At 43.4% G+C, this 26,951-nt stretch overlaps 2 protein-coding genes across 5 annotated transcripts in view; both read right to left on the bottom strand.

Moving 5' to 3' along the window:
• ZEB2 (zinc finger E-box binding homeobox 2) overlaps positions 1-15,918 on the bottom strand; it is a 135,373-nt gene extending 119,455 nt beyond the window's left edge. Inside the window, exons 1-2 of one of the 4 annotated variants that reach the window (XM_043894252.1) lie at positions 15,784-15,918; positions 13,098-13,239 (exon numbers count right to left, since the gene is read on the bottom strand). In XM_043894252.1, the coding sequence (XP_043750187.1) occupies positions 13,098-13,170 (73 nt within the window). In that variant the 5' untranslated portion in view covers positions 13,171-13,239; positions 15,784-15,918. Of the gene's footprint in view, positions 1-13,097; positions 13,240-13,478; positions 13,771-14,149; positions 14,277-15,783 lie in introns of those variants that run through there. The other 3 variants (XM_043894254.1, XM_043894251.1, XM_043894253.1) reach the window with 3 other exon arrangements.
• Positions 15,919-19,386: 3,468 nt separating this feature from the next.
• LOC122688515 lies at positions 19,387-20,549 on the bottom strand. Its single transcript, XM_043894530.1, has 2 exons — positions 20,181-20,549; positions 19,387-19,666 (listed from the first exon to the last, which is right to left on the bottom strand). Exons 1-2 carry the CDS (start codon positions 20,547-20,549, stop codon positions 19,502-19,504), a joined length of 534 nt encoding a protein of 177 aa, XP_043750465.1. The 3' UTR covers positions 19,387-19,501.
• Between the last annotated feature and the right edge of the window lie 6,402 nt (positions 20,550-26,951).

Below are 26,951 nucleotides of genomic sequence, written 5' to 3'. Positions count from 1 at the left end.
TAAACGAGAGTGAACCCCGGGAGCAGAGTGGATGAGCCCTAGTGGTAAGAATTAGCTGAAGGTGTACTGACTCTCTCGACCTTTCGGGTTCCTCTAGGACACGCTGCTCCTGCGACTCAGACAGGAGTGGAGATTTCCCTTACACTCGAGTTGGAAGGCGCTCGCTCTCCACCCCTCTCTCGTCTCTCTCTGTCTTTCACTCTGCTACTGTTTGCTGCCTGTACTTTAGCTGTCTCTTTTCCACTCTCTACCCTGTCAGTTTCTGGCCTGCCAATTTCAACTTGAAGCTTGACTGGGCTGATTTGATGCAAATACCTCCAGGGAAAACCCTGAAACTGATGAACAGTTATGTCAAGTCGATTTTGCACCATTGGGAAAAGGTAACCTCTGCGAGAAAAAAAACAACAAGGTTAAAGAGACAAGGGCTTTTCACGTGTAATACCTCTGCTGCACATCTCGTTCACTGTTTACCATCCCTCAGAAATTGTAACTGTCAGAATTAGTCCTAATTGCAGATGCGAAAGCTGCCATTATAATAAAAACAGAGGCAGTGCAGGCATTAAATGTAGCAGCCTAATTTGTGAGACTACAGAAAAGGTAGAGTAAATGAATATTTCATTACTTTAATTACCAGGGACTACTCTTTTCTTGCTGTCTTATGATAAGTGTTGCTGTAACTACCAACAGCAAACATCCACTAAAACATAAAGTGCAATAATCGTCCTGCTGTCAGGATCACCACTTTAAAATACGAGCTGGGAAAAAATATAATGGTTTATCTATTTCTTAGAGATCGCAGAAGTAGAAGATGGAAATTCATTTAATATTGGGGGGGGGGCTAACACATATACAAAGGCACCAGTAAACAGTTTTAGTCAGAGAATAATGGCTCTGAGAGAGGAGGAAAAATATCAGTTGGCTATACATTTGAAGTGTTTGCCCGAAAAGAATGCTGGAAAGTGAAAAATAGGAGGTAATAGCATTTGGACTTTTTAAGGCAAAATCTTGTTTTGTGTTGCACAATGTAATTGCTTGAACATTAGAAAATAAAACTCCAGTGACTGGGGGAAAGACAAGAGGAAAGCGAGTGGTTTTCAAATGATTAAGCAAAAGTGGAAAAAGTTCAAGTTGGCAAAAGTTTAGAAGCTCAGTCCATTTCCATTTTAAAAAGACTAGATAAAGCCTGCCAGAAAAAGGACTTTGCCTACAGTTTCGGAGGACCAATTCATAAGATTTGGGGAGTATCAATAATTACTCACCGCTGACACCTTGAAAAGCCCTGGGCATCTCTCTCTAATTGTCAATTTCAGGTAAAAGGGCAAAGCAGGGTGGAGGGGTGGCCGGACTGTGGGAGGTGGGAGGTGGGCCAGGGGGTGGGGGCGTGGTGGAGGAGGTTGCTGAGACTGGCTGAAGCCAGCCTGTCTCTGCATTTATCACTTTGTCCCAGAGGAGGTGTTTGTTCAACATAGCAGTTTGACAGCACAAAAAACACTGTGACCAGAAGCCCTATCAAAGAACCTACTGACACATATCATTTGTGGTCTCGGTTTCACAGGGCAAGGCTACCTCTCACTTTATCTACACAAGTATAAAACTCCACACGTTTCTAAGTGTTCAGTATAGTTTAATCCCCTCCCCCTTTCTTTCTTTTAAATACTGTAAACACTACTTTAAAATACCATCTTTATTCGGGACTCCTGAATGTTGTTTTAAAAACCATAATAATTTGCAATCAATTTAGCATCATCTGTGTTAAGGTTGGTAATATTTAAAGGAAAAAGAAGGAAAACAGTTTAAAAGCACAAAGTTTGTAATTTATCCTAAATAATACACTTAAAGCTTAGATTAATAGGTGCAAGTAAGTTTTGTAAGAGTCATGTCATGTGGCATAGGGAACACTGTTTTCTTGTTGTTTTTTTGTTAACAATAAATCCTACTGAACAGGCGTCTACATTAATCCTTCACCTCTACTATTTTTGCTTAAGTGTATCTCACTCACAAGCTATAAGATTGGAGTTATAGTTAAAGAGGAAAAGTCCTAGAGTTGGGATCCTAGGGTGTATCTGTGTGTGTGTGTGTGCACACAGGCTGTATTTCGTTTTCAGATTCCCATCAGCAGAGCAAAGGTGATGGAAAATCTTTAGAGGACAATCATTTTACTTAAGAGATTTTCCCCTTTTAACGGGTCTATTTATTATGAAAACAGTTTACTGAGTTCTTTATATATAAACCTCACCTCTTAAAACTGAGAAATCTCATGATGTGAAACACTTCCATTGATGCGCTTTGTGTCTAAAATAGAAACTTAGGTACTTCCAAGAATAAGCAAAATGCAAAGTTTCCTTGATTACAGTTACTCAGATATATAAAACAGTATCAATACAATTTAAATTAAAAAACAGTGAAAGCTATCCACTGCATTCAGAGATCACTTGGATACTAAATTCCTTGAAATTTATTCATTAATTTAAGAGAGAAAAATTCTCAGATCTTAAATAGCATGATAACTTAATCTGTTGATCTCTTATGGATTACTTATTTTGGGGAGGGAGTATCCGTCACCTTCTTAGGAGTACCTTTCTTTCCTAGAGTTGGTTATAAAAGGAAATATGAAGCAGTATATAAAGTACAAAAATCACTATATCACCATATTAGCAATGTTAAGGAGGAATCCATTAACTTTTAAAATATTAGGATGTTTGCCTTTTTGTCACAGGAAGTCATTGCCAATTACCTGTTCCCAAAAGAATACAGTCATTCACCTCTCTCACCTGATATTATTTTAAAATGTTTCTCCTTTATTAGCAGGATTTAAAGATCCACCTCCATATATCTGCTCTTTGGGTAAAGTTTTCTAAATTGACCAGTTCTGTGTTTATCATTTGCTTGAAAGAATATCTTCATTTAAGTGGGACTTAAAATTTTTAACTTCAAAACACTGAAGTTCAGAATTAGGTTTCCTTCAGTTTAGAGTATGTGTGGGTTTAGGCTGAAATAACACACAGCAACCAAGAAAAATGAAGAACAACTAAAAATGGATTACATACATTAGAACATGACATTGAATCCCATGGATTATATGGAAAATTACCTGAAGTTTTAATTTTACAGTGATGTCTAAAAAATAGAAAAGAACGAAAAGCAAATACGTATGCCAACGTTTGCGCACTCTTAAATCTTAACAACTCCAAATCTCAACTCAGATGAATAACAGAACTAAATTTGTTTTTTTAAAAAATCAGGAATCCTTATGATGATTACATTCCTCAACTGAAAAATGAAAGCAAAGTTCAATCAGATCTTTCTCAGAGGTTTGTTCCCTCTCACCCCATCACTTATGGGTCCTTGTTACCTGCCCTTCCAAAGTCTGGTTTTCAGAAGCCTATGATAATTTCTAGCCAAGACTTCAGCCTCCACTGTAATGAACATGGCTTTATTAGCTCTCATACTTTATTGGGTGACAAATACACAATATCTGATGAGACACTGATCATTTTCCTTCCCTTTTCTCTTTTCAGCCTCTCTAACTTTCCTGTCAGGAGCCTGAAAAAATATGCGCAGTTACTGTTGCAGAGGGGAGACGAAGTTTAACTTCTGGGTTGGCAATCGGAGAATAATTCATGAGCAGATTTCTAGCAAATGATATGATTTGCTAAATTTTGGTCTTTGATTTATATTTATGTACTCCTGCTACTGCTAAGGTTTTGCCAACCTCAATTAGATCATGAATGAGATCATTTTAATTCAGCCCCCAAACTGTGACCTGACCATGGTCTGAAAGTGTTCAAAAAGTAATTTTAAGCCTCCCTTTGATTTGAAAAGGAATACTGCATGCTTGGTCGTTCATACAAATAACATAAAACTTAATTATTGAATGATTTGGCAGAGGACCTTCCTGCCAAACAACAGTCAATGCCAGCTACTGTGATGCCTGCGATGCCCGGCCCCCGAGCGCACAGCCCCCTGTATACAGCATTTGTTCATTGTGTCTCAGGGCAAGATGCTTTCAAACAGGATTCACGGATCTGGGAGACTGGGTGCAACGCAAAGGGGGTACCATATTTATAACTCCAGTGAAAAAATGCTGTCTCACCTAGAAGGGAAGTAGATCTGCGCTGTCAAATCACCAGGAGGCTGTGACAAAGGGAGCTCGCAGCCTGACACACGGTGTAACGACATAGCAAACACCTTTAATTCTGCCTCGTCTCATACCCTTTACTTTCTCACACATTCGTGGCTGCTCGAACGTTGACACCTACACTCTTTTTCAAAACTAAATAAGGCAATCTTATTTAAGCCCGAATGCAACACCTGAAAAGTTATTCTTATGCCCAGCAAAAAATAACCATTAACTCCTTCCTCTTAGAAATGCCTCCCTGCTTGGTCTGAAAAGTCTCAAGTTGGCCTTGGGCCCTCCCTGGGCCCCTGACTCTTGAGGTTCACATGACCTCCCCAGCTCCTTGAGATAGGCAACACTTCCCCCCTCGAAAAGATGCGAGACTACTGATAAGGTCACTGTCCGAGCTTGCCTCTGACAGTTTCCAGTTGAAATCTCTTTGCTTCATCACAAACTTCTGGTGTCTTCTACAGTATGGAGAGAGGCCCCAGCTGCTTCATTCCCTCTAGCTACCATGGTCTAATATCTTAAAAGCTGGAAATGAAAATAGCTTTTCTAAAGATATTTCCTGGAATTTTCAATGTTCTGCCTTGATTCCTTTCTCTCTCTCTCTCTTTTTTTCCCTTGCCAATTATACACCACCATTTGGAGGGCTTATGAGCAATGTAAGTCCACCTCATCTAATTAAACCACATTGTTTTAAAAGCTTGAACAGTTTTCATGTCTATAAGACTTGTCTGAATAATAAACTGCTAGAGCCAGGATTCTGAGTGTCTTTGGAGAGTCAGGATTTTATCTGCTGAGCGCAAAAGCCAGGCACTCAAAGAGTTAAAGAGTGTTCCTGCATTGCTGGGTAGGTTAATATCACAGCTGTCTGGTAAAGCATTATCCTGGTACCTCACTTAACAAAAGCCTCCTTTTGCAAACAGACTCCCACTTCCCCCCGCAAGTGTCCAAAGGTGTTTACTGAAGTAAATCTGCCTAAATCCTTCATTGCTTGGGTCATGGGGGTGGATAGGAGGGGTGGAAGGTGTAAGGATAATCTCTTTTTGTAAATTCTGTAAATCTTCTGGGAAAAGAAAAAAAAAATCAGGAATCTGTGTCACATGCTCCTGGACAACTTCTAATATCTCTGCTAGTTTTGCTCTTGTGAGTGAAATTTGTCACCATGACTATCACAGAAGACACCCCCCCCCCCCGCCCCAGGTTTCCAATTATTCACTCTCCTGTTTGAAGCGACTGCACTTTCAAAGTTGAGTGTGTGTGCGAGTGTGTGTACGCATGTGCACCGACATTATATGCTTAATCTAATTGTTGAAGAAAAACTGTTGGTATCTTAAAAGTGGTTTCAGAAAGGAAAAAAAAAAAAAAAAGACAAGACAGTTTAGGAGCAAGATAATGTAGCTGAAAAGTTGTCACGAGAGGTTTCTGTTCTTGCTGTGGTCTCATTCCAATACCATTAACTGCATGTTACTTTTGCATGTTGAAAATGGAGGCAAATAACAGGAAAACCTGACAGGTCCGCCTGCAAGGGTTTAAACAGTTCCCAGTAAGAAGGAGCCCTTTAGGCATAAACTTTCTCTCTCAAGAGAACGTGAATACCACCAACCCCTCCCTACAAATCTTGAAGCATCCAGTTTGAGATACAAAAAGGCTGTCATCTCACAAATGTTAAACATACTAAAAAAATCTGAAAAAAAAGTATGAAGAAGGTGTGAAAAACGTGGCACTTTACAGCCCTCAAAGCTTTTTAAAATAGAACAACTTTTCCCCCTAAAATTCTTTTCAGAGAATTTTTTTTTTCCTTTTTGGCTCATTTGAGAGTTTCTTTCTTGGCTTTTTTCCCCTTTCATTTGAAAATATGAATTATCATAAAAAGTCAGGGGGAAAAATGGGAAAGTCTTTTCCAGTTTTCCTGAAGATGTATCAGTGCGTTCGGGCTGGGTGTAAGCAACTTCTCCCTTGTGCTCTGGGCCAGACACCCATCACTGAGAGCAGATCAGGGCCTCTGAAGACTCCTCCTCTCCCTTCTCCAGCGCCCCAGCTTGCCCCCCAGCCCCCTCCCACCACCCCAGGGCCTGAAGGTAAACAATAAGCGCCACACATTGGGCAGCACTCTAGAGTGGGATGTCCACACACCTGACCCAAGTCTAACAGGCTTCTGGGGGAGAATTTGATCCTTCCCTGACACTTTTTACCTCAAGTGTTGAGCGGGTGGCCATGAATAGTACAGACATGCCATCTTGTAACACTATATGCCTGTCAGGAGGGACAGGGCCTGGTTAAGCATCAACTATATAAGGCTGGTAACTAGGGAAAGCCCAACAAACAGCCACAAACACCTCAGTTATTTTACTCAGCTACTACCCTCTGCCTCTCTCTCTCTCTCCCTCTCTCTCCCTCTCTCTCTCTCTCTCTCTCTCTCTTTCTTTTCATCTTGGCTTTCTGTGGCAGAATGCAAATGGAGCCTGCCGGCGGTGAAAGGGCTGAATTGTGATTAAGAAGAAGAAGAGCTCCTTTCTTTGTTCTCCCCTCAGGGGATGTTTACTGGGAGAGACACAGCGGATCAGATATGAAAGGCATTCAGGTCAGCATTGATGTGAGCGAAAGTGAAATCATACCTAAGGCATTCAAAAGACCGCCGTGTCAGGGGTTCAGCTAACGGTGCAGCTACTGTGTGTGTCTTCCCGGAGAGGCAAAAATCTTTGTGAAAAGACGGACGATTTTTTTTTTCCTCCCTAATTTCCTTCAAAATTATAAAAGTCCTCCCTCCCTCTCCGTTTACCTCCCACCAGATGCCACAGGAGTTAGTATTTTCTCTCCTTATGGACCACACGCGAAATCAGACCAGTTTCTAATAGCTGTGCTACCTAAATGAACCAGCCTTGCACCATCTGAACTGTGAAATCTTTTTTTTTTAAGCAGGTGTATTCATGTGTGCTACATATATGCCTAATATGTAGGGGAGAACTGCGTGAAGAGAAAAGCCAAAACACACACGGGTGGATGGTTTTTCCTCTCACTTCCCTCAGAGGAAACACGGGACACACACACACACACACACAGAGTGTAAAAACAGTACAGAACACCTTAAAACAAAATTCTTTATTTACTTTGTAACTAGGAGTTACAGTTTTCCTGAGAGCTCTCACTCTGACATGACTGTCACCCAAGATAAAAGTATTTGGCACGTAGCTATTAAGGCAAAGACTTCCACAGAGTCTGCTGATTATTAGTGCTTGCCTTTTTAAAAAGACTTGATGAAGAAATACTTGGATCTTTACTTTTTAAAAGTTTACACTCCCGACAGCCCAAATAGTCATTCAATAGATTTTTTTTTTCCAAGTGGTAAGCTGATGCTGTTGGCATAAACAGAGCTATGTAAATATATACAAAATTCACAAATCATAGCAAACATACAAATAATGAGGAGGTGCCTAGATGTTTTAAGGCTTAAACACGAAAAGGAAAATCACATTTCATCTTCTGATTGCCAAAGAAAGAAAAGAAATAGGGAGGGGGAATAAGGCTATATTTATTGGTTTTAAATCATCCATCCCTCTGCTCTGAATTATTTTTTCTCAACCTTCACATCTTGGCTAAAAAGCATATTTGGGCTTATGTTAACATCTGCTTTTGTGGTGACATTTAATTCTGTATATTTTCAACTAGTGTTTCTGCATCACAGATTTTCCCCCTTTATCTCTTCGCTCTAAAAAGACAACCAAAGAGCAATCAAAAAGGTGTCTGACTTGGCCATTCAGACAATTGCCCCCTTGTGGGAATGCGGGAATGAATGGTACAGTGGACACCCCAGCACCATTGACGTTATAAACATGTAAATGAAACACATTAGGGCAGACAATCAATTGTCTGTGAGCATTGCAAACCTGCACTCTCTCGCTCTGTGACAGGCACAAAATAGTGTCTACCTTGGGAAGCCACGGTGCTGGAGAGGAAAAGGACAAAGCGTTCTCTTTCACACAGAAGAAAATGCACCTTAAAAGCCTTGGAAGAATGCAGATGACAAACACTGTTGTAAGGAAAAGACTCTCCCACATCTTGGAATAAACGCAGCACTGCTCAGAGAGCTAGCAACAGCCTCCCTTCCTACCTTCAGGGTAGACACACACATTTTTCCCAGGCAAAAGTCTTAATATGGCATTAGGGTCTTGGAATTTTCTTTACTTCGAGTAAATTAAGCAAGCAAGAAAGGAAGCATCTGAAACGTATGACAGAGCAGTTTACTGGGGAACGTCAGTCTTGGCTTTGGTCGTATTTGGAAATAAATGCTTAAAGACGTGAATGTATCTTTATGTGGCAACAGAGAAATAACGTAAAGTTTCAAATCCTTACCCCACCCTTACCCCTGGTGGAGAGTCACGCTATGGATACCAGCAGGCTAGTGGCTATGTTATGAAGGAAGCCATGTCTCTATCCCCAATTGACTGAGTTTTTTCAAAGGGAAATAAAACAAATAGATCAGTCTAGATACATAACCCCCAGCCATGTGTGTGTGCAGCGTGACAAAACTTGCAGAAACTCTTCACAGAGACAGAAGGATGGAGATGGATATCTGGGGCACACCCTCCGAGCTGGTACCTGCCACACAAACTGCTTCTGAGTGCTTTGCGAGTCAGCAAAACCACCTCCTCGGAACCTCATCAACTTTACCAGAAAGGTACTTGAACAAGGTTTCCACACTTGCAAGGAGCACCGAGTCTGAATCGACTGCAATTCGAAGGAAACTTCCCTGCCTCAGAGTGTATTGAGGGGCTCTGGCTCACAGCTTCACCCCATCCCAACTTCACCTCTCTGAAAAGAGAGACGAGAGAGACAGGAGCCACATCCTGAAGCAGGGGCTTCTTGCGTTTCTTTTCCTTTTCATTTGAGCATCTCTGAAACGGGAACAACTTCTCTGCCCTCCACTGCCTCTCAGCATCATCACCAGCACTTCCACTCCCTTTCAGGAAGTGCTTAAGGGAGTGAGGGCTTATCTTAAACAGGGATCATCATTTCTGCTCATCTGATTGTTTCTCCTCTAGGATCTAAAGCCCTGAAAGCATCCAACTTCATCCCTTTTCTTCCCCACTGAAAATCAGTGACCAAAGGTGTTTGTAAAAATCTTCCCCCATTCCACTACACAATGCCTAATGCTTTAGCTGAAACTTTGGAGGAAAATTAAATTTAACTTTTCTTTCTTTCTTCCGTTTCCTCTTCCCTACCACTCATAATTCAGTTTCCATTTAAAAGACAACTCCATTCCCTTTTCTGAAACAAGCAGTTTCCGGGTTTGATTTTTATGAAAATGTGCCTGTGTCTGTGTGATTTTTTCAGAGGCTGATGCTGGGAGGTGGTGGGCTGGGGAGGCAGGCCCATCTTCCTAGGCTCTGCAGGAGGCAGGAGGGTGGCCGGAGCATCCCCAGGAGCTCATCCCCAAATGGGGGCTAAAGCAACAAACTTTGCAAGTTACCACCGGGCCGGGCCAGTGGCAGGCAGCAGCCAGGCACCTCCTGCTCCCAAGTGCTCATTTCTGCCTTGAAGGCTGTGTGGAGATAGTGGGGTATAATCAGGGGACTGAAAAGGGGGGGCTGGGTTTTCCCCCTCCTCTCCAGCTTCAGTGAAAGTATTACAAAGTGAGTCAGGAGACTGAAGATCATCTGACTGAACTTTCTTGAAACCGACACACATTCTTGTCTTCGGGCAACTTGCTTTTTGCCTCCTTCTCCCTCACCCCTCTCCTCCTTCCCTCCTGCACATCTTATTTTCTGGGAAGAGATTTCATCCTTTCCATGTGGGGGAAAGGAGACTGTCCACTATGGATTAACTTGGCGCTGGCACTGTCTTTGCCAGGCATCTTGCTAGCTTGAGAATCTTGAAGCCTGGATGTTAGACTCTTGTTTCTCTCTTTGTACATTTGCTTTCCTTGAACTGCCTCCTTCTCCTTTGCTTTTTAATAATTGCATACAGCACCGTCTTTTAACCCACGTTCTTGACCAGCCTTTCAAACACACACACACTGCTTTACACGTTTTATCTCTTTGTCGCCTTAGTCTATACACACACTGTTGACTTCATTAAAATTATATAAAGTGCCATTCTAGTTTCCTGGATGACCATCTCTCTCTCTCTTTTTCCTCATGCAGTCACTACTTCTACGATTAGTATTGCCATTATTCCTTTCCAGGAATTTCTATATGATTTTGATAAGCATCATCATATTTAGTGTTATCAGCAAAGACACAAGCTCAAAAGTGACATCTTTTCCATGAATCCAGGAAAGAAGAAAATCCACTCAGTTCAGATAAATCCTAGCAATTCCCAAAGGGAAAGGCACTGGATACGTACTTGATGAGAAAGAAAATGAAAAAAGAGGGGGAAAAACTCTTCTACCTGCTTCTCAAAACCAGGACCTTGCTCAGATTAAACCCAAAGCAAAACGCTGACAAGTAACGAATTTACAGCATGTTTTCCCACAGATTATTGGGAAATAATTATTGCTGTTAAGTGTGCAGGGTCTGGGCTAAATGCCTCTAAAATGTGCAATTCAACTTTCCACTTCAGAGTGTTAGGGCTTCTCCCAAGTTTGTGGCTGGGCAGAGGGAGATGGGGTCCCGTTACTGAACACCAAGCAGTGTCCACGGCTGCACCTCACTGGTGCTCTCTTCCACCTGTGAAGCCCCCAGCAGACCTTCCCCACTGCCAATCCCCGCCCCAAGGCTCTTAGGAAGCTTGGAGCATTCTGTTTTCCCAGACCTGGGCTCTGGTCTGACCTCACAGCCTGGACCAGGCTGGTCCAACGGTGGCAAAATCCCGAAGGGGGTTGGAGGAGGCAGACAAGAAGAAACAAACATGCTAAATAGTCTCTCCTGCAAAAGAACACTTCTGGGAACCTTGTTTTAAATCTTATTCTCCTTTCTCTCTCTCTCTCTCTCAAAAAAATGACTGTTTAACATAAGAAAAAAAATAAGGCCTCCTTGACACAAAGCTTTTGTTATCCAGTTGATCAGCAAGCAATGTGCTTTAGATACTTGTAAGGGGGGGGGGAAGCCCCACAACAGACATTGATTTTAGAAAATCAATAACCAACATTTAATAAAAGGAACAGAGGAAACACAAGAGAGGAGAGGGGGACATTAGGTGTAATTTTAGTGTCTACTAAATTACCCAGAGACGGGGAAGGGGAGGTCTCCAGTGTAAGGACCACCTTAAATAATGCCAGACACTAGAGTGAAGAAAAAATTAAATTAAGAGAGGGGAAGAGACAGGGAGAAAGAGACTTAAAAAGAGGCAGCCTGAACTGGGTCTTGGGGAAGCAGCTTGGTATATATTATTGTACTTGTTTTTTTGTAATACTAAGCCAAGCAAATAGATCAAAGGCAGCACAAAGGGAAAAGGCAGGATAACATAACGAACAGTTTCTGACTAAAATTCCTCTATCACTCCCCCATATGGCTCGACACCTCCACCACAACAAGCAAAACACACACACACACACACACACGCACACACGCGCGCACACACGAAACCTAGAGAGACAGAGACAGAGAGAAGCATCATTTGTCTCTAATCAAAATTCCCTCTTCTTTGTGTTTTCTCCTTCCAGCGCCCCTCACTGCGCCCCCAGCCGCCCCCTCCCGCGCCGCGCAGCTCGGGGGCAGGCCGGGGGCGCACGATTGTCTTCTCGGGAGGAAAGTTGTTCCAAGTGGGCCCCGGCGGTCCCCGCGAGGCGCGGGCTGGGTTCGCGGGAGACCCGAGGCCGGGGCCGGAGCCGCGTCCCCGCGTCCAGCTCGGGAGCGTCGACGCGGCCCCGCGCCGGGTGATCGGGCTGAGACCGAGGGGAGCGAGAAGTTTCCTTTCCCAGTCTGAGCTGGCGCTAGTTCGCTTGTTTGTTTTGGGGGGTTGGTTTTTCTTTTTTCAACTCAGTATCCTCCGTCAGCTACCCCCCGGCACCCTCTCCGGTCCCCAGCTCTCTCCCCTCCCCCAGGCGCCTTCTGCGCTCTTGCCAATCACTTTTCTCTTTTATTCCCACGATTTTGTTTGGGGGTAATACCTAGGGGGTCTGCCTCTCGCGCGCGCTCTCAACATCTTCCTCTCTCTCCGGCTCTCACTCTCTGCCTCCCTTGACTCTTTCTAAGATGGACCTACGGAGCTGTCACACCTCTGATCCCCCACGCTCTGCGTGTCCCCCTTGCACCCCCATCTCCTTCGTCCTTCTCGACTCAGCCTGGATAACGGACTCCTCCTGACCGTGTCGAAACTGCCCAGAAAAAGTCTCCCCGCGCTCCGGGACTCCGCCAGCCGCCGGCGTGGGGCCAGAGCCCGCTGGAGAGGCACCACCCGCCCCCGCGCCCGCACGGACCCCGCGCGGGGCCGGCCGAGACCCTCCCACCCCGGGGTCCCGGCGCGCCTGGCCCGCCGGGCCCCGCTGCCCGCGGACCGTTACTTGGCGTGCGGAGAGGCGGCCGGGCGACTCCGGCAAGAAACTTTGTGCCTGGCGGAGACACAGCCCCGGGGCCCCTCTCCCGCCCTCGCAGTCCCTCTGCCACCCCCGCCCCCACCCCGCGATCCTGCGCGACCCGGCGCCCAGGCCCCCCGCCCTGCCCTCGCCGGACGCTCCCGCAGCCCGGCCGGGGAGCCGGCGGGCCGGGCGCTCACGGAGCGGGAGGCGGAGGCGGAGGGAGGGCGGAGGCGGGGGCGCCGGGGGCGGCAGAGGTGGGGGCGCTGGGCCCCGGCCGGACCCCGGCGCTCGGAGCCCCCCGGCGCCCGCCGCTCACTTTGCCCGGCACTTCCCCCAACTCCCCACTGTCCAGTCGCCGCGCGCGCCGGGCTCCGGCGCCGGCCGCGGAGGGAGGCTCGCCCGCGAGCCCTGGGCGCCGCCGCCGCCGCCGCCTCGGTTCCTTTTCCCTCTCCCCCTCCTTCTCCCCGGGTCTGGAGCCGCAGAGTGGCCCGGAAAAGTTTGGTTCGGGCCGCTTCTTACCGTTTTTCCTCCTGGGATTGGCTTGTTTGCGTCTCTTGCACCGGGGGCCATCCGCCATGATCGGCTGCTTCATTGATAAGAGCGGATCAGATGGCAGTTCGCATGGACTCGGCGCCCTGCTTCGGCAGCACGCAGGCTCGATCTAGCAACCAAACACAGCGACAATGTGGGCATCGCCCGCGCCCATTGAAACGCGCGCGGGCCGCCCAGGGGAGCCGGGCCAGGGCCCGGGCGAGCACCCATCCGCGCCCCCCAACGCCAAAGCGAAACTTCGGCGGCCCCCTCCCCGCCCCCCGCCCCCAGCCTTGGCCCCGAGGCGCTTTGTGTTTGTTACTGTTTGGTGTGTTGCACCCGCGAGGGGATCAGAGAGACAAGAATTACATCTTCAAAATGAGTCATAACTCCTGACCGTATGAGGGAATGCACACGGCGGTACAGTAAGGCTGCTTGACTCAGGGCTAGGCGGACCCTTTCCTCCGAAAAGTCCTCAGCCCGGCTCGGCAACTTGGGGTGAGGCGAAGCTTGCTTTAGCTTTCATCTTGTCTCACCACCCCCCACCCCATTCCCCAGAGGAAGCAAACAAACAAACAAACAAACAAACAACGCGAAACAACCCCCGATGAAGCACACTCGGGCAAATTGATAATAGTAATTATAGGAAGCCCACTCGCCCCGCGTCCCATCCCCTCCCCTTTCGGAGTTTATCGAGACACTGTCTCTTCCTCCCCCCCCACACCCCCGCCCCCAAATTAGGATTTCCCGTTTCACGCCGCAATAAGAAATATAATTATAAGCCTCTTTGGACACTGTCCCTCCCTCCCTCCCCCCCCCCCCCCACCCCGCCGCCACCTTCTCCACTTTGACAATATTTACTTAAGTATTTCCCCCCACCTCACTCACACACATGCTCCCCCACACTGGTTCCCTTAAATAGTTCCAGTAGAAAATTGTTTTTTCCCCTCAAGAAAGGAAAGAGAAAGTCCAACCGCTACGACAATACTTTTCAGCCCTACTGAATGATCGTATCCTTTCTGGCTTCGAAACTTTTGTACCTAAAAATCGAGAGAGGCGCTGCATTTTTTCAGCTGAAACTGTCAAAACTTGGAGAAGGGGAACCTCGGAGGCAGGCAGGAGAGGAGGAGAATCCCGAAACTCGATGGAGGTTGGGAAGATGCTGTGCCTCGAGGATTAGTTTAAACAGGGGGCTATAAAAGATGTAACAGATGCAAACTGTAACACAAGGGCCATTAACCCTTTCTCTGCCGAGTACACTCGGTCCCCACGCCCCGCACCTATTGTCTCCTGTGCTAGAAGCTTTGCGGAAAACCTGGAAAGTGAGTATCAGTTTCCACACATTTGCTGAGAGGGGTAGGGGGGGGGGGGGGGGGGTTGCAGAGAGAAGGGGAAGTAAATGATTTAGAAAGCACCTTGAATTTAACCTAGGCATAGTGGCAGCCTTTTAAGTTTGACACATTTTGTCATGTCTTGGCTCTCCAGTGGATTTGAAATTGTTGGGAAAAATCCTGAAATACAGAAATGGACACACAAGTGTCTGGGAAGAAACAGCTGGCCTGTCTGTATTCCTGCTGAGACTTACGCACGATTGCATATAAATACATGTTTAATAAAGTAAGCTGCTAGTTTTATGAGCATGTGTGTGTGAGGGACAGACAGGGCATTTGTGCTGTAAACTTTATCTTTGCCTGTTATTTCTAACTCTGGAGTTAGTAATCTTACCTTCATTATTATAGGGGGAGCATGTAAAATATGTAAGTAGGTGGGAGACACACATTCATGTTAACCGGGATCACCCCTGTTCCTGGGAACTCCTGCTATCTCGACTTTTCAGTGCCAAAGTATGGAATGGGATATTTGAGTGTATCTTCTGTCTCTATATGACTTTGCCACTGGAAATACAATTTCAAAAGTTATCCTTAATTTAAAACCCTAACATCCTGACGGCAGTTTTCTTCCCAGCTGTAGTGAGCCCCCCCTCTTTGGTAAACGACTCAAGTTCCATGAGGACTTTCACTTCTTTATTTATCATCACAGAAGTGAGGTGTTACTTCACATACATACACACACAAAGAATGAAATAAAGAAATGAAACTCGCTAAGCAGACAAAAACAGGCAACTTTCTACTTAGAAAACAGCCTTCTTCGGTGGGAAAGGTTGGACTGCCATATCTAAGAGAAAGACTTGCTCCCGAATTTGGTAGGTTTGTGTCCATCAAGTTTTGTAATTATTAACAGGTATTTGCCAAGTTTTAATTGCTGAATACAATGAATTGGAACTAGACGCGAAAACAGAGCAAAATCTCTCCCCTTGAAGAGTTTTTATTCCAACCATACAGTTCTCAATAAAACTTTTCCAAGGCTGGGTAGTAAAAGGCACCTTTGGTTACCTGAATGGACAGGTACAGGGCAAATTATTTGGGGGAGGAAAAAAAGGGGAGAAAAAGAAGGAGAGAGACACAGGGAGTGCGAGAAAAATCGAAGAAGTCACTCTTGGGAAAAGCTTGCCATAAAGGAGCTAAACCCACCTGAAATTCCTACCCACAGACACTCCTTCTCACTTTAGACTCACATCCCCACTTAAAAGGAGAAAATCATAAAAGGAAGGTGGGGGGGGTGACCATGCCAAAAAGGAATAAAAAGAGAGAAAAGGGGGAAAAAAAAAACCTACCTGCGAAGTCTTGTTTGTAGTTTTGGCCAGAAATGGTGAGAAGAAAAAGCATGAAGAAGCCGCGAAGTGTGGGGGAGAAAAAGGTGGAAGCGAAGAAACAGCTCCCGGAGCAAACTGTACAAAACCTCGCCAAGAGTGTCTGGAGGCAGGACCGTTATTCCTGCGGAGCAGGTTAGAACTGATCTCTTTCGGCCACTCCAGGAAACACAAACCTGGGGACGGACTGACGTGTTACGCCTCTTCTAATGACATTTTTTTCTTTTTCTTTTCTGTAGGAGAGAGAGAGACCCTGAAACACGCGCCACCTATCTTTGTGGGGAGGGATAATTGAAGCGCCCTGAGCGTGAGCATCATGTGAAAACGTGATCGCCAAGTTTCTCTCTGGGAAAGGATCTGGGATAGATTATACCTTGAAGTCTCCGCAAACGCTTTAGTGGAAGAAATGAAATTCCACCTCCCTCCCTTCCTCTCTCCCTCCCTCTCGCCTCCCTCCCTCCCTCCCTCCCTCTCTCTTCTCCACGCCCCCCCTCCCGCCCCCCCCCCCCCCCCCCCCCCCCCGTCAAGCCTTTGGCATCATTATCCTCATCACTAAATCCTACAGAGTACAGGGCGGAAAACGGTGCACACCATTCACAGAACTGGAGAACTCTAAGGGGCGAAAGTTAAAGGGAAAGATCCCGGTTCCTCAATCCACATCGCCTCTTCTTATACAGATATCTCTAATAACCAGATTTGAGATGCACATTAAGTTGTGTGGATTTCTCAGCACGGTTTCTGGAACTAAATTTTTTGCCCTTTCTCGTATTATTATTATTATTATTATTATTATTTTCTTTCAAGATGCCAGAGCCAGAGGGGGGAAAATTGCTGTATGTGAGCTGCATTTTAGGGCATGTGTGTTGGGGTGTGTGTATGTGATGAATTTCTGGATTGGATCCCAATACTAAAAAGTGGTTTGGCATTTTTAAAAAGGGTCTCTAAGTAAATTAACATAGAGCGCTGAGTTGACCGATCTCTGAATCTCTCTACATCTCAAGGAGACCTCACTACAAAGTGAGGGAGGCAGGAGGAAAAGGAGAAAGGCCATAGAGGAATTTAGCAGGGAAGGAAGAGCACGATATTAAACGGCATGGGGTCTAAGTTTTGGAGTATATATTTTTTGATATTGCAATTAAAGTAAAATTAAAAAGAAAAGACTCCACCTTTGCTCTGAAGGGATTGGTTATGTAAATATGGAAGGGATTTCCTGGAGAATACAGCTTTCTACTGTATGGTTAATTAAATAATCACTCAAAAGCTTCCAACGTGACGCTTCTGTCGTAATCCAATCAGGTTACATAGGTCCTAAACAAGAAAGATATTTTCCACATCTGGAAGTCAGCAATTTAGCAAGTACTGCACATTATTAACCAATTCAGAGCCTACTTCCCAGGGGAATTTTTTTTGAAGTTTAAGTGTTCTTAACCAATGCTCTGCTGTTTTGTTAATCAAAAAGCTGGTTTACACTGCACATAATTGGAACTAATATAGAAGTAAATAAAGACAGCCAAATTTGAGGATGCTGAGCACAGGCATTTATCGGAAAAGGAAGAAATCTCTTAGCCTCCAGTGGTTCAGGCTCAATTTCTTAAAGAACTGTGAGGCTTTTTTTTTTTTTTTTTTTAAAGAGTGAAAGTGCTTGAGAACCTCAGAGCACAAATAAACTTTCAGTCCCACAGTCTTGGACTTCTTTGCAAAGGTAAAGGTGGAGGTGTCAAGAGGACTGAAGGACAGCCTCATGCCATATTTTTTTTTCTGCTTTAATATTGTTAATATGTTACAGCCCCCAGTTTTCAGTCTGATGAAACCTGAAACAAATAACACCCTGATCCAACACTAGACTTTTACTCACATTAAGATAAACTGCTTTGAACTGTACTTTGAATGTGTGCCTAAAGCAAGACTTTGAATGCAAGAGTCACTGGCAATTGCACTCAAGAGGAGGGAAAAGCCACCCCTTGGTTCGCCACATCCACATCCCAGAGGTGCGCAGCTTTGTATTTTGTATGTTTATTGGGGAGGGGGCAATAGCCACCCAGCATGACCACAACCAATACTTACTTTAGGATGTGAGGAAGTACATTTTCACAGTTGATAACAGAATCACCTCTTTGCTACCTTAAGCATTTATTACAATGAGAATCATCTCCCCCACACCACTCAGATAATTTACTTATAGAGGAGCATTTGAGATCACCAGCCTAAAATTTAATAATAAAAAAAGAAAATTAAAAGATTTCCACCATGGGTCAGGCACATTCTCAGTTTTATGCTTTACATTTCTTTAGTATTCCTATCTCTATAAATATATGACGTATCAAGTTTCTCCTCTGAGATTTACTTCTATTATTAATATCCTTTTTAAAAATTCCCACTTTCCCCCACTTTTTTATTTAAAAAAAAATCGAGTCTAGCTTTCTGTAGAAGTTTGCATTTCAGCGTTTCCTCTCCCATTTCCAGGACAAAGGTGTTCCTGGCATGGAGTAATTCCAGGTAAGACTCCACCTGAGGACCCCAGGGAGCCACTGGAGCTTACAGCCCAGACGTACACTCAGTGGTAAACCTCAGGTCAAAGGATCCAATCAAACGGCTAACAAATCACTTGTCTTTATTATGTATATTAATGTCAGGTTACTGAAGATCTGACTTAAAAAAAAAAAAGACAAGTATTTCCATTAAAAAGAGCTAATCATCTGATTACTCTGGGTTCAGTAATTGTTCGAGTGGCAGGAGACAGCCCCAACACTTAGCACTGGTAGTTCCGACGTGCAAGTATTTGAATTGGGGTTAAAAAAAAAAAGCAATCTTTCAGGTTCCCATCAAGGTGGATATTTAGACGGTGGCACGCGAAGCGTCCCCACGAGGGGTGAGCGCGCTGGTGGGTTGCCCTCCTCCCCCGCCTGGCACGCCCCCGACACTCCCCTCCCCATTTGACCAAGAGAGTTCCCACAACAGCAGAGGCGGTGGGATCGGAGGAAGCCGGGATATAAATATGTTCGGAACACTCCCTTAGTCCGAAGGCCAGGTCGGGGACAATGGGGATCGTGGGATCAGCGGGATGCTGAAGCGCAGGACGCAGGGAAAAGTCGAGAGAGGACTAGGAGCTACTAGCTTTCGGCTCCTTACACAGCAAAGCAAGTCCTGCAGATGAATCGCTTCTTCCCGGGCTTTCTTCCCCATTAATAATCTATTTCGAGATTAGCGCAGACCAAGGGGATTAAAACAACAGATACATGCAAATGTGAAATAATATTGCAATGCAATGGACATGGACGAGAGAAAAATAATGCTTTAAGATTTCTTTGAGTAAAACAAACTGCCTCCCTCAGAATTCCCTCCACCCAGGCAGCGTGTGAAGATGCACTTTTGTTTTCCAATTCCCTCCAGCCAGGATCTGGTGCCTGTCCCCCCATTCACCTCTCAGTCTGTCAGTTTCCTTAACTCTCCCCTTTTCTCCCCTGCCCCCAGCTCCCCTTGTCGGCCCAGATGCCCGAAGAGATGCAGTGTTTCTGCCCCTGAACACACAGGCTGTAGCAGGAATTCGAATTTGGCCATAGCTAATGATTTTTTTTTAAGCAAATTCTGTTTATTTTGTACCATGTGGAGAAAAAAAAGGAACCTATTCTCTTTTTGAAACCGAACTGATCTTTCATCCAGAGGAATTATTTCGACCGTGCTGTTACACAGGAGGTGGGCAACTTCTTTTAGAGTTGCAAGGAAAGGGTGATAAGGGGGACCCCTGCAATCGAGGTGTGTTGAGGGGGTGGGGGGCGGCAGGGGTCCAAGCCAAGTCAAACGGTTTTCTCACGTGCGAACTCGCAATCCAATCCATTCGGAGTTGAGCCTAGGATAGGAGGGGAAAGTCTATTTAAAAAAAAAAAAAAATCAGGAGCATCTCTCTGAGAAGCCCTTTCAAACAAAATCAAAACAGGACCATAGAGAATCTCAGACCGTCTCTAACATCCCTGCTGCGAGGCCCGCGGGCTCTGGAATCTCGCACGTCACCTGGCCCCAGCAGGGCGGCCAGCTGAGCGGTTCATTTTATTTTTTTATTTTTTGAAGTTAAGGCTGAATCTCGGCTTCAGAGCTTTTTTTTTTTTTTTTGCCAGCGTCTCCACTGACAGGAACCAGCAAACTTCAGGACTCAAATAAGCGTCTTAATTTATTGATGCAAAACAGGTCTGCTGGTCGCCCCCAGTTCTCCGCGCTCTCTGTCCCCCACGCCCCCAGCTTCGGTCCCTTCATTTGATCTCAGGGTAAGGCCCCCGCAGTACCGGCGGAGGAGCACGTGGGAGGGGGTTCTGCCCCCGCCCGCCCAGGAGCCCCGCGACCCCCGCCCCGCGGCCGGGTCAGCTGACCTGGCTCGCTGGCCGGCTCCCCGCCCGCCGCCTTGTTTCCGGTCCCCGGGGTCCGCTAGCTGCGCGCGGAGCGGGAGCGGCCGCGGCCGGGAGGTGATGCTGGGGGCTGATTACCATGAGAAAGCCTGTGCCTGGAAAAGCCTCCTCCACGCGACTGTCAATCTCACCAAGGGGTGGGAGGGGGGACGGAAAGGGCCCTGTAGGAGTCACCAGAAAACTTGGAGTAAGTTGGATGCGACGCAGGCCCGAGGAGGTGGCTTTCGCCTCAACTTGGAAGGCTGTGGCGTTAAGGGCGCGGACGCCAGCAGCCTCGCCTGGGAATTGAAAAACCCCGAATCCTTTCTTCCCTTCTTTCCTCCCTCTTGCCATCCTTTCAGCCCTCCCTGCCCTTTATCCTTGTTTTCTTGAAATTCTTTCCCAATTGCATTTCCTACAGGATCCTATCTATCTCCCTTTTGCAATCCCTTGTTTTGTTTCTTAAGATCTCCTCTCTCGCTCTGATTCTTTTCTGCCTCCTCTATGTGTCCAGATTTATCATTTCGTTTTGAAAACACAGTGTTTCATATGTAATTAATCTACCAGCAGGAGGTCAGGGACACCCTGACTAAAATAACTCCCTGGGTCATCACAGAACAAGTTCCCCAGGTGTCAGTGAAAAGTAAAATAATAATAGTAATAAAATAAATATAAATCTATATCTCGGTAATCATAATGTCTCCTTATCCTGAATTACCATATCAGCTCAAATTGACTTCTTTTTTTCTTAAAAGATAGAATCTTCCTGGAGGAAAAATGAATAATACTTGATAAAGGGAAATTCTTTAGCTTTAAAGCAATGTGAAAAAAATTTCTCATTTATGGTGGTATTTTAGCAATGCTTAACAGACTTTAGAAATTACAATAGGTAATTTAAAGAAACTTAAGCTGTGCTTTTTCTTTTAATGACTGTTTGGAAAGTGTAAAAAATTTCTAAAGCACCCCTGCCTTTCAGGAATATTGATCAGTTCAGAGAAAAACATCATGTCCTGTATTTTGTAGAGGCTAAGCAAATTCACAACTTCAGTTGTTGGGTTGTTTTCTTGGCCAGTTGCCCTATTGCCTAGCAAGTGAGTTAACGTGGAGCTGTGTATGTCATGAATGTGGCTCTGGTTTTAGTTTTACTTATTTTTTTTTCTGTCTTTCATTCATTTTGAGTATGTTGTTCCCCTATTAAAATTCAGAGTTTGCACTTGTTTGCAATTTGTTTACTTTGTTGGATTTTTAAAACTTGTTAGTAGTCAATTGAACATGTATATTAAACCCTTTTTAGGCCAAGAAAAATAAAGATGCATTAGAAAGATGCCTTTTATGCTTCATAATTATTAATTGACATTTTATGATGAATAATTAATCATTTGAATAATTTTGGTATCTCTGATCTGAACACATATTTGCATATCTAATGCTTGGTTTTAACTGTGTTTTTAAAAAAATTCATTCTCTCAGGACGAAGAAACAAAATAACATTTTAATGTAAAATTTCTCTTCAACACTTGTAAAAGTTTATTTATTGAGTTGTACTATTCTTTCTAGATATCCATAAAACTTCTTAACGCTTTGTAAATCATTTGTGTAGCAATCATATACAAACATGTGACAGACTGCAATTAATTAGGAAAAACAATACCCTATGTAAAAGTCACTCTCCTCCCCAAAGGAAGAGATGTGCACTAATTATGCACCATTTTTTCTTACTGGAATTTGGTTATTGAACTTTTTGGTTGTGTCTATTTACACAAGTCAGAAAGTGGAAATTGAGGTAATTGATAAATAATTCATACATTAATTTAAGATATTTTTTATTTTTATTTAATAACATATGGGTTGATTTGAAATTATTTTAAAATGATCAAGCAAGCCTATCCCTGATATTTTTATACCTTGTGTCAGTTGAAGTTCAAAAAAGCTATTTTGAGTACTAACCCTGCAGGTTAACCTGTGTGATTACTGGCAAGCTACTAGAAATGTATATTCTTGTGGGTACACTAATAATGTCTGTTCTTCTGAGTTTTAATAAGAATTAAAGTATTGTCTGAAATGTCACTATAGTGTAACTTTATTATCATAATGAAAAGATTGAAAAAATAACATGGAACATATAGATCAGTTGAAGACAATTTTGACTGGTAAAAACAACTATTTCCCTTTTAGTATCATTCATCATTTTTCTGTTGAGAAATGAGTGCTGTGTTATTAAAGTGAAGAAATAAGATGAAAAGCATCATCGGATTTTTGGGTGGTTTACAGTTCTTTAGACCTCTTCAGAGAATGTAAAGCCACCAATATGAAAATGGTATTTTTTATTCTGTTACTTAAGGAGTTAATTTATTGTATTCAGTATGATCATAATTTGTTTATAAATATCAGATTTCTTTTAGTCCGAATGTATGAACTTGAAGTTTCTCATGTTCTTTAGTAACGTATTCTCTTTGACTGTAAGGGTTAAATATGTAGAAGCTCAGAAGCAGTCTTGAGTAAGACTTCTGAGAAAAAAAAGGGCAAACTTACAAATTTGGAGACCAGGAATTTGGCTGTCAGAGCACTGTTTGTTGTAAGATCATTCATAATGAACTGAGCATTTCCTTTTGGAATTGTAGTTATCCTGAGGTTTGTGCTAATTCTAAATACCTATAGTGGGAGAGAAAATCAGTTTACTAATGGAAAATGAAATTCATTAGTCTCTTAAAGAAAGAATAGACCAGATTTTCTTTTTGACGCATAAGCTGAAAAATCAATGTATATGCTAAAGGGAAAAAACTACTGCGATATTTAATCCTAATACTGACTTCTTGTTTTCCTTAAGATTCCCCCAAACACTTAAAGGGTCCCTTAATTGTTTCCTTTCTCAAAGGAGCCATTCCATGCTTCTTTCACATCAAAACTACCAAAAGGGCCATTTGGACATCAGCCTAGGGACTTAGAGTGACCGGTACCTTTTTCTTTTTTTCCTTTGTAAAGGAAAATGGGGCCAGAAACTATTTGCACCTACAGATTGTTTAGTGACCTGGAAATAACTTCATGATGCTTTGTGATCCTCTTTAATCATCCTTGTTCTATTAAAAGGTCAAATTATAAGTCTTGTTTGTTCTAATTTTGCACTGTTCTAAAAGTGATTTATTATTATTATTTTTTGCAGTCATATTTCAGGTACTTAAATACAACAACCTTACTCTGAAAAATTATTCTCTATGTGGTAATCACAACTATGAAATAATAATAGCCAAGAGAGGAACCTGCTTTTCTAGCCTACCCTTTTCTAGTTGTAGATGTGACCTAGGGGAAATCAGTGACTTTCTCTAGAATTCAAGTGTCTGATTCTTCACGGGCCTTTAAATCTGCCAGACTCATCCTTTTGACAGATACCACAGACAGGTGACATCCAATGTCTTCTCACCTTCAGCAGATGTCCTGAGCCTCTCGTGTCCACCCACTCTGCATATTGCATTGTGGCCTTTTGCAGACCTCCTAATGACTTGGTTAGTGCTTGCTTTTCCATGTGTGGCTTATTTTGCCATTTGGATCTAACACCTAGGCTCATTTTTGCAGTTGCAGGATTGGTGCAGGTAGAATGGTTTCTCTGGCTTTGTTGTATTGGCTTCCCAGACAAAGTATCTTTCCTATTTCTGTCTTCTCACCAGGACCTTTGAGTTAGGGATGCTCCTGTGAACAGTTTTCTGCTAGTTCACATTGGTCCCAGGCCTGGCCCTAGCACAGGACAAGTTAGTGATGAAGGAGAGATCATGATACAAGCACATCTGGGAATTGTTTTTATTTCTTATGTAATTTTTGAATTGCTTGTTGACTGAGAACTGAATCTCAAAGATTCCTTGTATTCTCCTCAATTACAGCATATTGTAGTGGCAAAGATATAGGCTTTGAAATTAGATCAACTGGATTTGACTCCCTGCTTTGTGAGTACTAATTGTGTATTGAGGATGAGATATTAAGCCCCTGTGAACCTCATTTTTAAAATGAGCAGAAGAGGACTTAAATTTAAGCTGGCTGTGGTGAAAAAATATGACAATAAATGGACAGTGTCTGATACAGGGTAGGCATATCAATAAATAGAAATTCCCTCTCATGAATTATCTGAAAAATAAGTGAAGTTAAATTATAGAAAAACCAGAGTGAATGTAGCATATATTTTAGGTGATACTTATTTCATAATTTTAAATGATTTGATTGCCATTTATTTATTTTAATTACTTTATGATTTTATTAGGAACTGTTTAACTGGTTCCTGCGTGTTACAGAAATCAGTGCTTACTTAGAACAGTTGGAGAAGTAATGTGGAATTTCTCAACTTCTAGTGGAAAAGGTGGAGTGCTCGTGATTCTAAGCATCACAGTTCTAAACTCTGAGATGAATAAATGTCCTTTACCATTTGATTATGCATTTCACACTTCTGTTTACAATTGTAAGAACAAATATTTTTTCCATGTAATTCTCCCTATATGACCTGACATGAGAGGAAGCCCTCTTGCAGCTTCGTGTGGCCAAGAAATGTCAAAGATCACTCATTCAAGGTAAAAAGCAGTTCTCAGTACTGTTCAAAGTTCTGTACTCATTCTTAATGCAGACTTCTCAAGTTTGAAGGAACTAGGAAGGGAGTAGAAGGGAAGGAATAGCCCTGAGAAAGTTTGCCTCCAGTATCTTCTTCCCACCCCCTAGCTGAGTGCTGAAACATCTGCTTAAAAAAGGAAAAAAAGAAGTAAGAATACGTATATATATATACATATATGTATGTATGTATATCTAAAGACATTGCTTCACTCTGCTGCCTGCAAATTCAGGAGTAGGGTTGTGTCAGCAGGCCCTGGCAGGATCTATTGTGTATGTGACTTTTCTACCCTATGCCCTAGAAAGGAGAGTGTCAGGGGAGGACCGGGCTGTGGACACAGGGAGCATATTGTTCCAATGGTTCTGCTACAGTGCAAAGCAGTCTTCTTTTTTTTCCTCTTTGGAACTAACTTTGCTACACAGGCAAAAAAAATCTATTCCTATTAGGTTTTTCCTTGGCCATTGTGGAACCCTAAGTATGGCTCCTGTGGCAAGGGGATAATTTTTCTGGACTGAGGGAAGCTGGCTTACCTATTGTTCTTGGCACATGGCTAGCACCCTTCTAGACAAGAGGGACAGAACAAAGCTGAAAGGTCACAGAAAAGACTAGGCCTTTTGAAACAAGGACAAAAAGTTAAAACCTTGTCCTTCTGAAGTTTAGTTGATGTATCTGCTGTGCATTTGAGATTTCATTTTTAAAAAATCTGCATGATCCTGAGTTATATTATTACCTACCATCATTTAGCCTGTATATGAGATATTGAAAAATTATTTATAATAATTTGCTATAGTTCATTCTGTAGAGATGATCTCTACTGAAGTTTTGCTTCTGTTGATAAGGATTCTTGTGTAGTTGTGTAGTTCAAGGCTAGATGAAATATGCTTGCAAATGTCATTTGAAATCACATGGACTTTGAATTTGGGGGCAAAGTAATGCTTTTTTTTTTTTTTTACACTATTAAAGCAAAGTACCGTCATTTGGAAAATTTTAAACCATTGCTTCATTTGGGATCTATAAATAGTAATTTATTTGACAAAGTAAGGTGATCTGTCACCAATGTATCTTTCCCAATCCCCTGGAATAATGCCTATTTATAGGAAATATTTGTTGCTGCTTGTGCCATTCATTAAGAAGCTTTAAAGGGATGTAAACTGATCTCCCTGGTGGCTCAGCAGTAATGAATCTGACTGCAATCCGGGAGATGCGCGATACTCAAGATCGACACCTAGGTTGGGAAGATCCCCTGGAGCAAGCATGGCAACCCACTCCAGTGTTCTTGTCTGGAGAATCCCATGGACAGAGAAGCCTGATGGGTTATAGTCCGTAGGGTCACAAAGAGTCGACAGGACTGAGCAAGCACGCGCAAGCTGATCTATTTTACACTTGTAAAGAACTGAGATAAGAATGAGGATTGTGGGAATTCCCCAACAGTCCAGTAGTTAGTACCCTGAGCTTTCACTGCTGAGGGCAAGGGTTCAGTCCCTCGTCAGGGAACTAAGATCCTGTAAGTCAAAATGTGTGGCTTAAAAAAAAAGAGGATAGATGAGCGTAGCATGGAACGCTTAGACACACACAACCTCCTTTCATCAAATTATGTATCATATTACAGTATATTAATATAACACAAACTGTTTTATTCCCTTTCTTGTACATCAGTTTACATGTTCTGAAAAAAAAATGGAGGAACAAATGTATAATTGTATGTATATATTTGTCTTTCTCTTTAAATGGCTCTGATGAATCTTTTCATGATTTATTTTTAAGTAAATATATTGAAGTTTAATAAGAGGTTTTCTCAGAAAAGAGAAAGAAATAATAAAGAGAAAATGGAATAGACTAGTAAAAGTATGGTTTGCTTCAGAAGGTAAGTGTGTAATTGTAATTTAAGATATATGATCCCCTCACCCTGTAAATACAACAGGTAAATAGAGAGAACAGAGAAGATGGGGAGTTTTGTTTCTCCTTTATTTTTCCACTGAGTGTGGCTTGTGGGATCTAGTTCCCCCAACCAGAAATTGAAGTCAGGCTCTCAGCAGTGAAAGGGTAGAATCCTAACCACTGGGCCACCAGGGAATTCCCTCTTCTTCCTTAAATAGACAGGCTCCATCAGCCAGTGGGAGCTTTTTCCTGCCAACAGCTTCATTTTCATGTAGACTGGTAACTGGTTGCCC

Source organism: Cervus elaphus, chromosome 33 (genome assembly GCF_910594005.1).
Source record: "Cervus elaphus chromosome 33, mCerEla1.1, whole genome shotgun sequence".
NCBI classification, from domain to species: Eukaryota; Metazoa; Chordata; class Mammalia; order Artiodactyla; family Cervidae; genus Cervus; species Cervus elaphus.
Note: the sequence above shows the minus strand (reverse complement) of the source record. Positions and strands in the feature narration are given on the sequence as shown.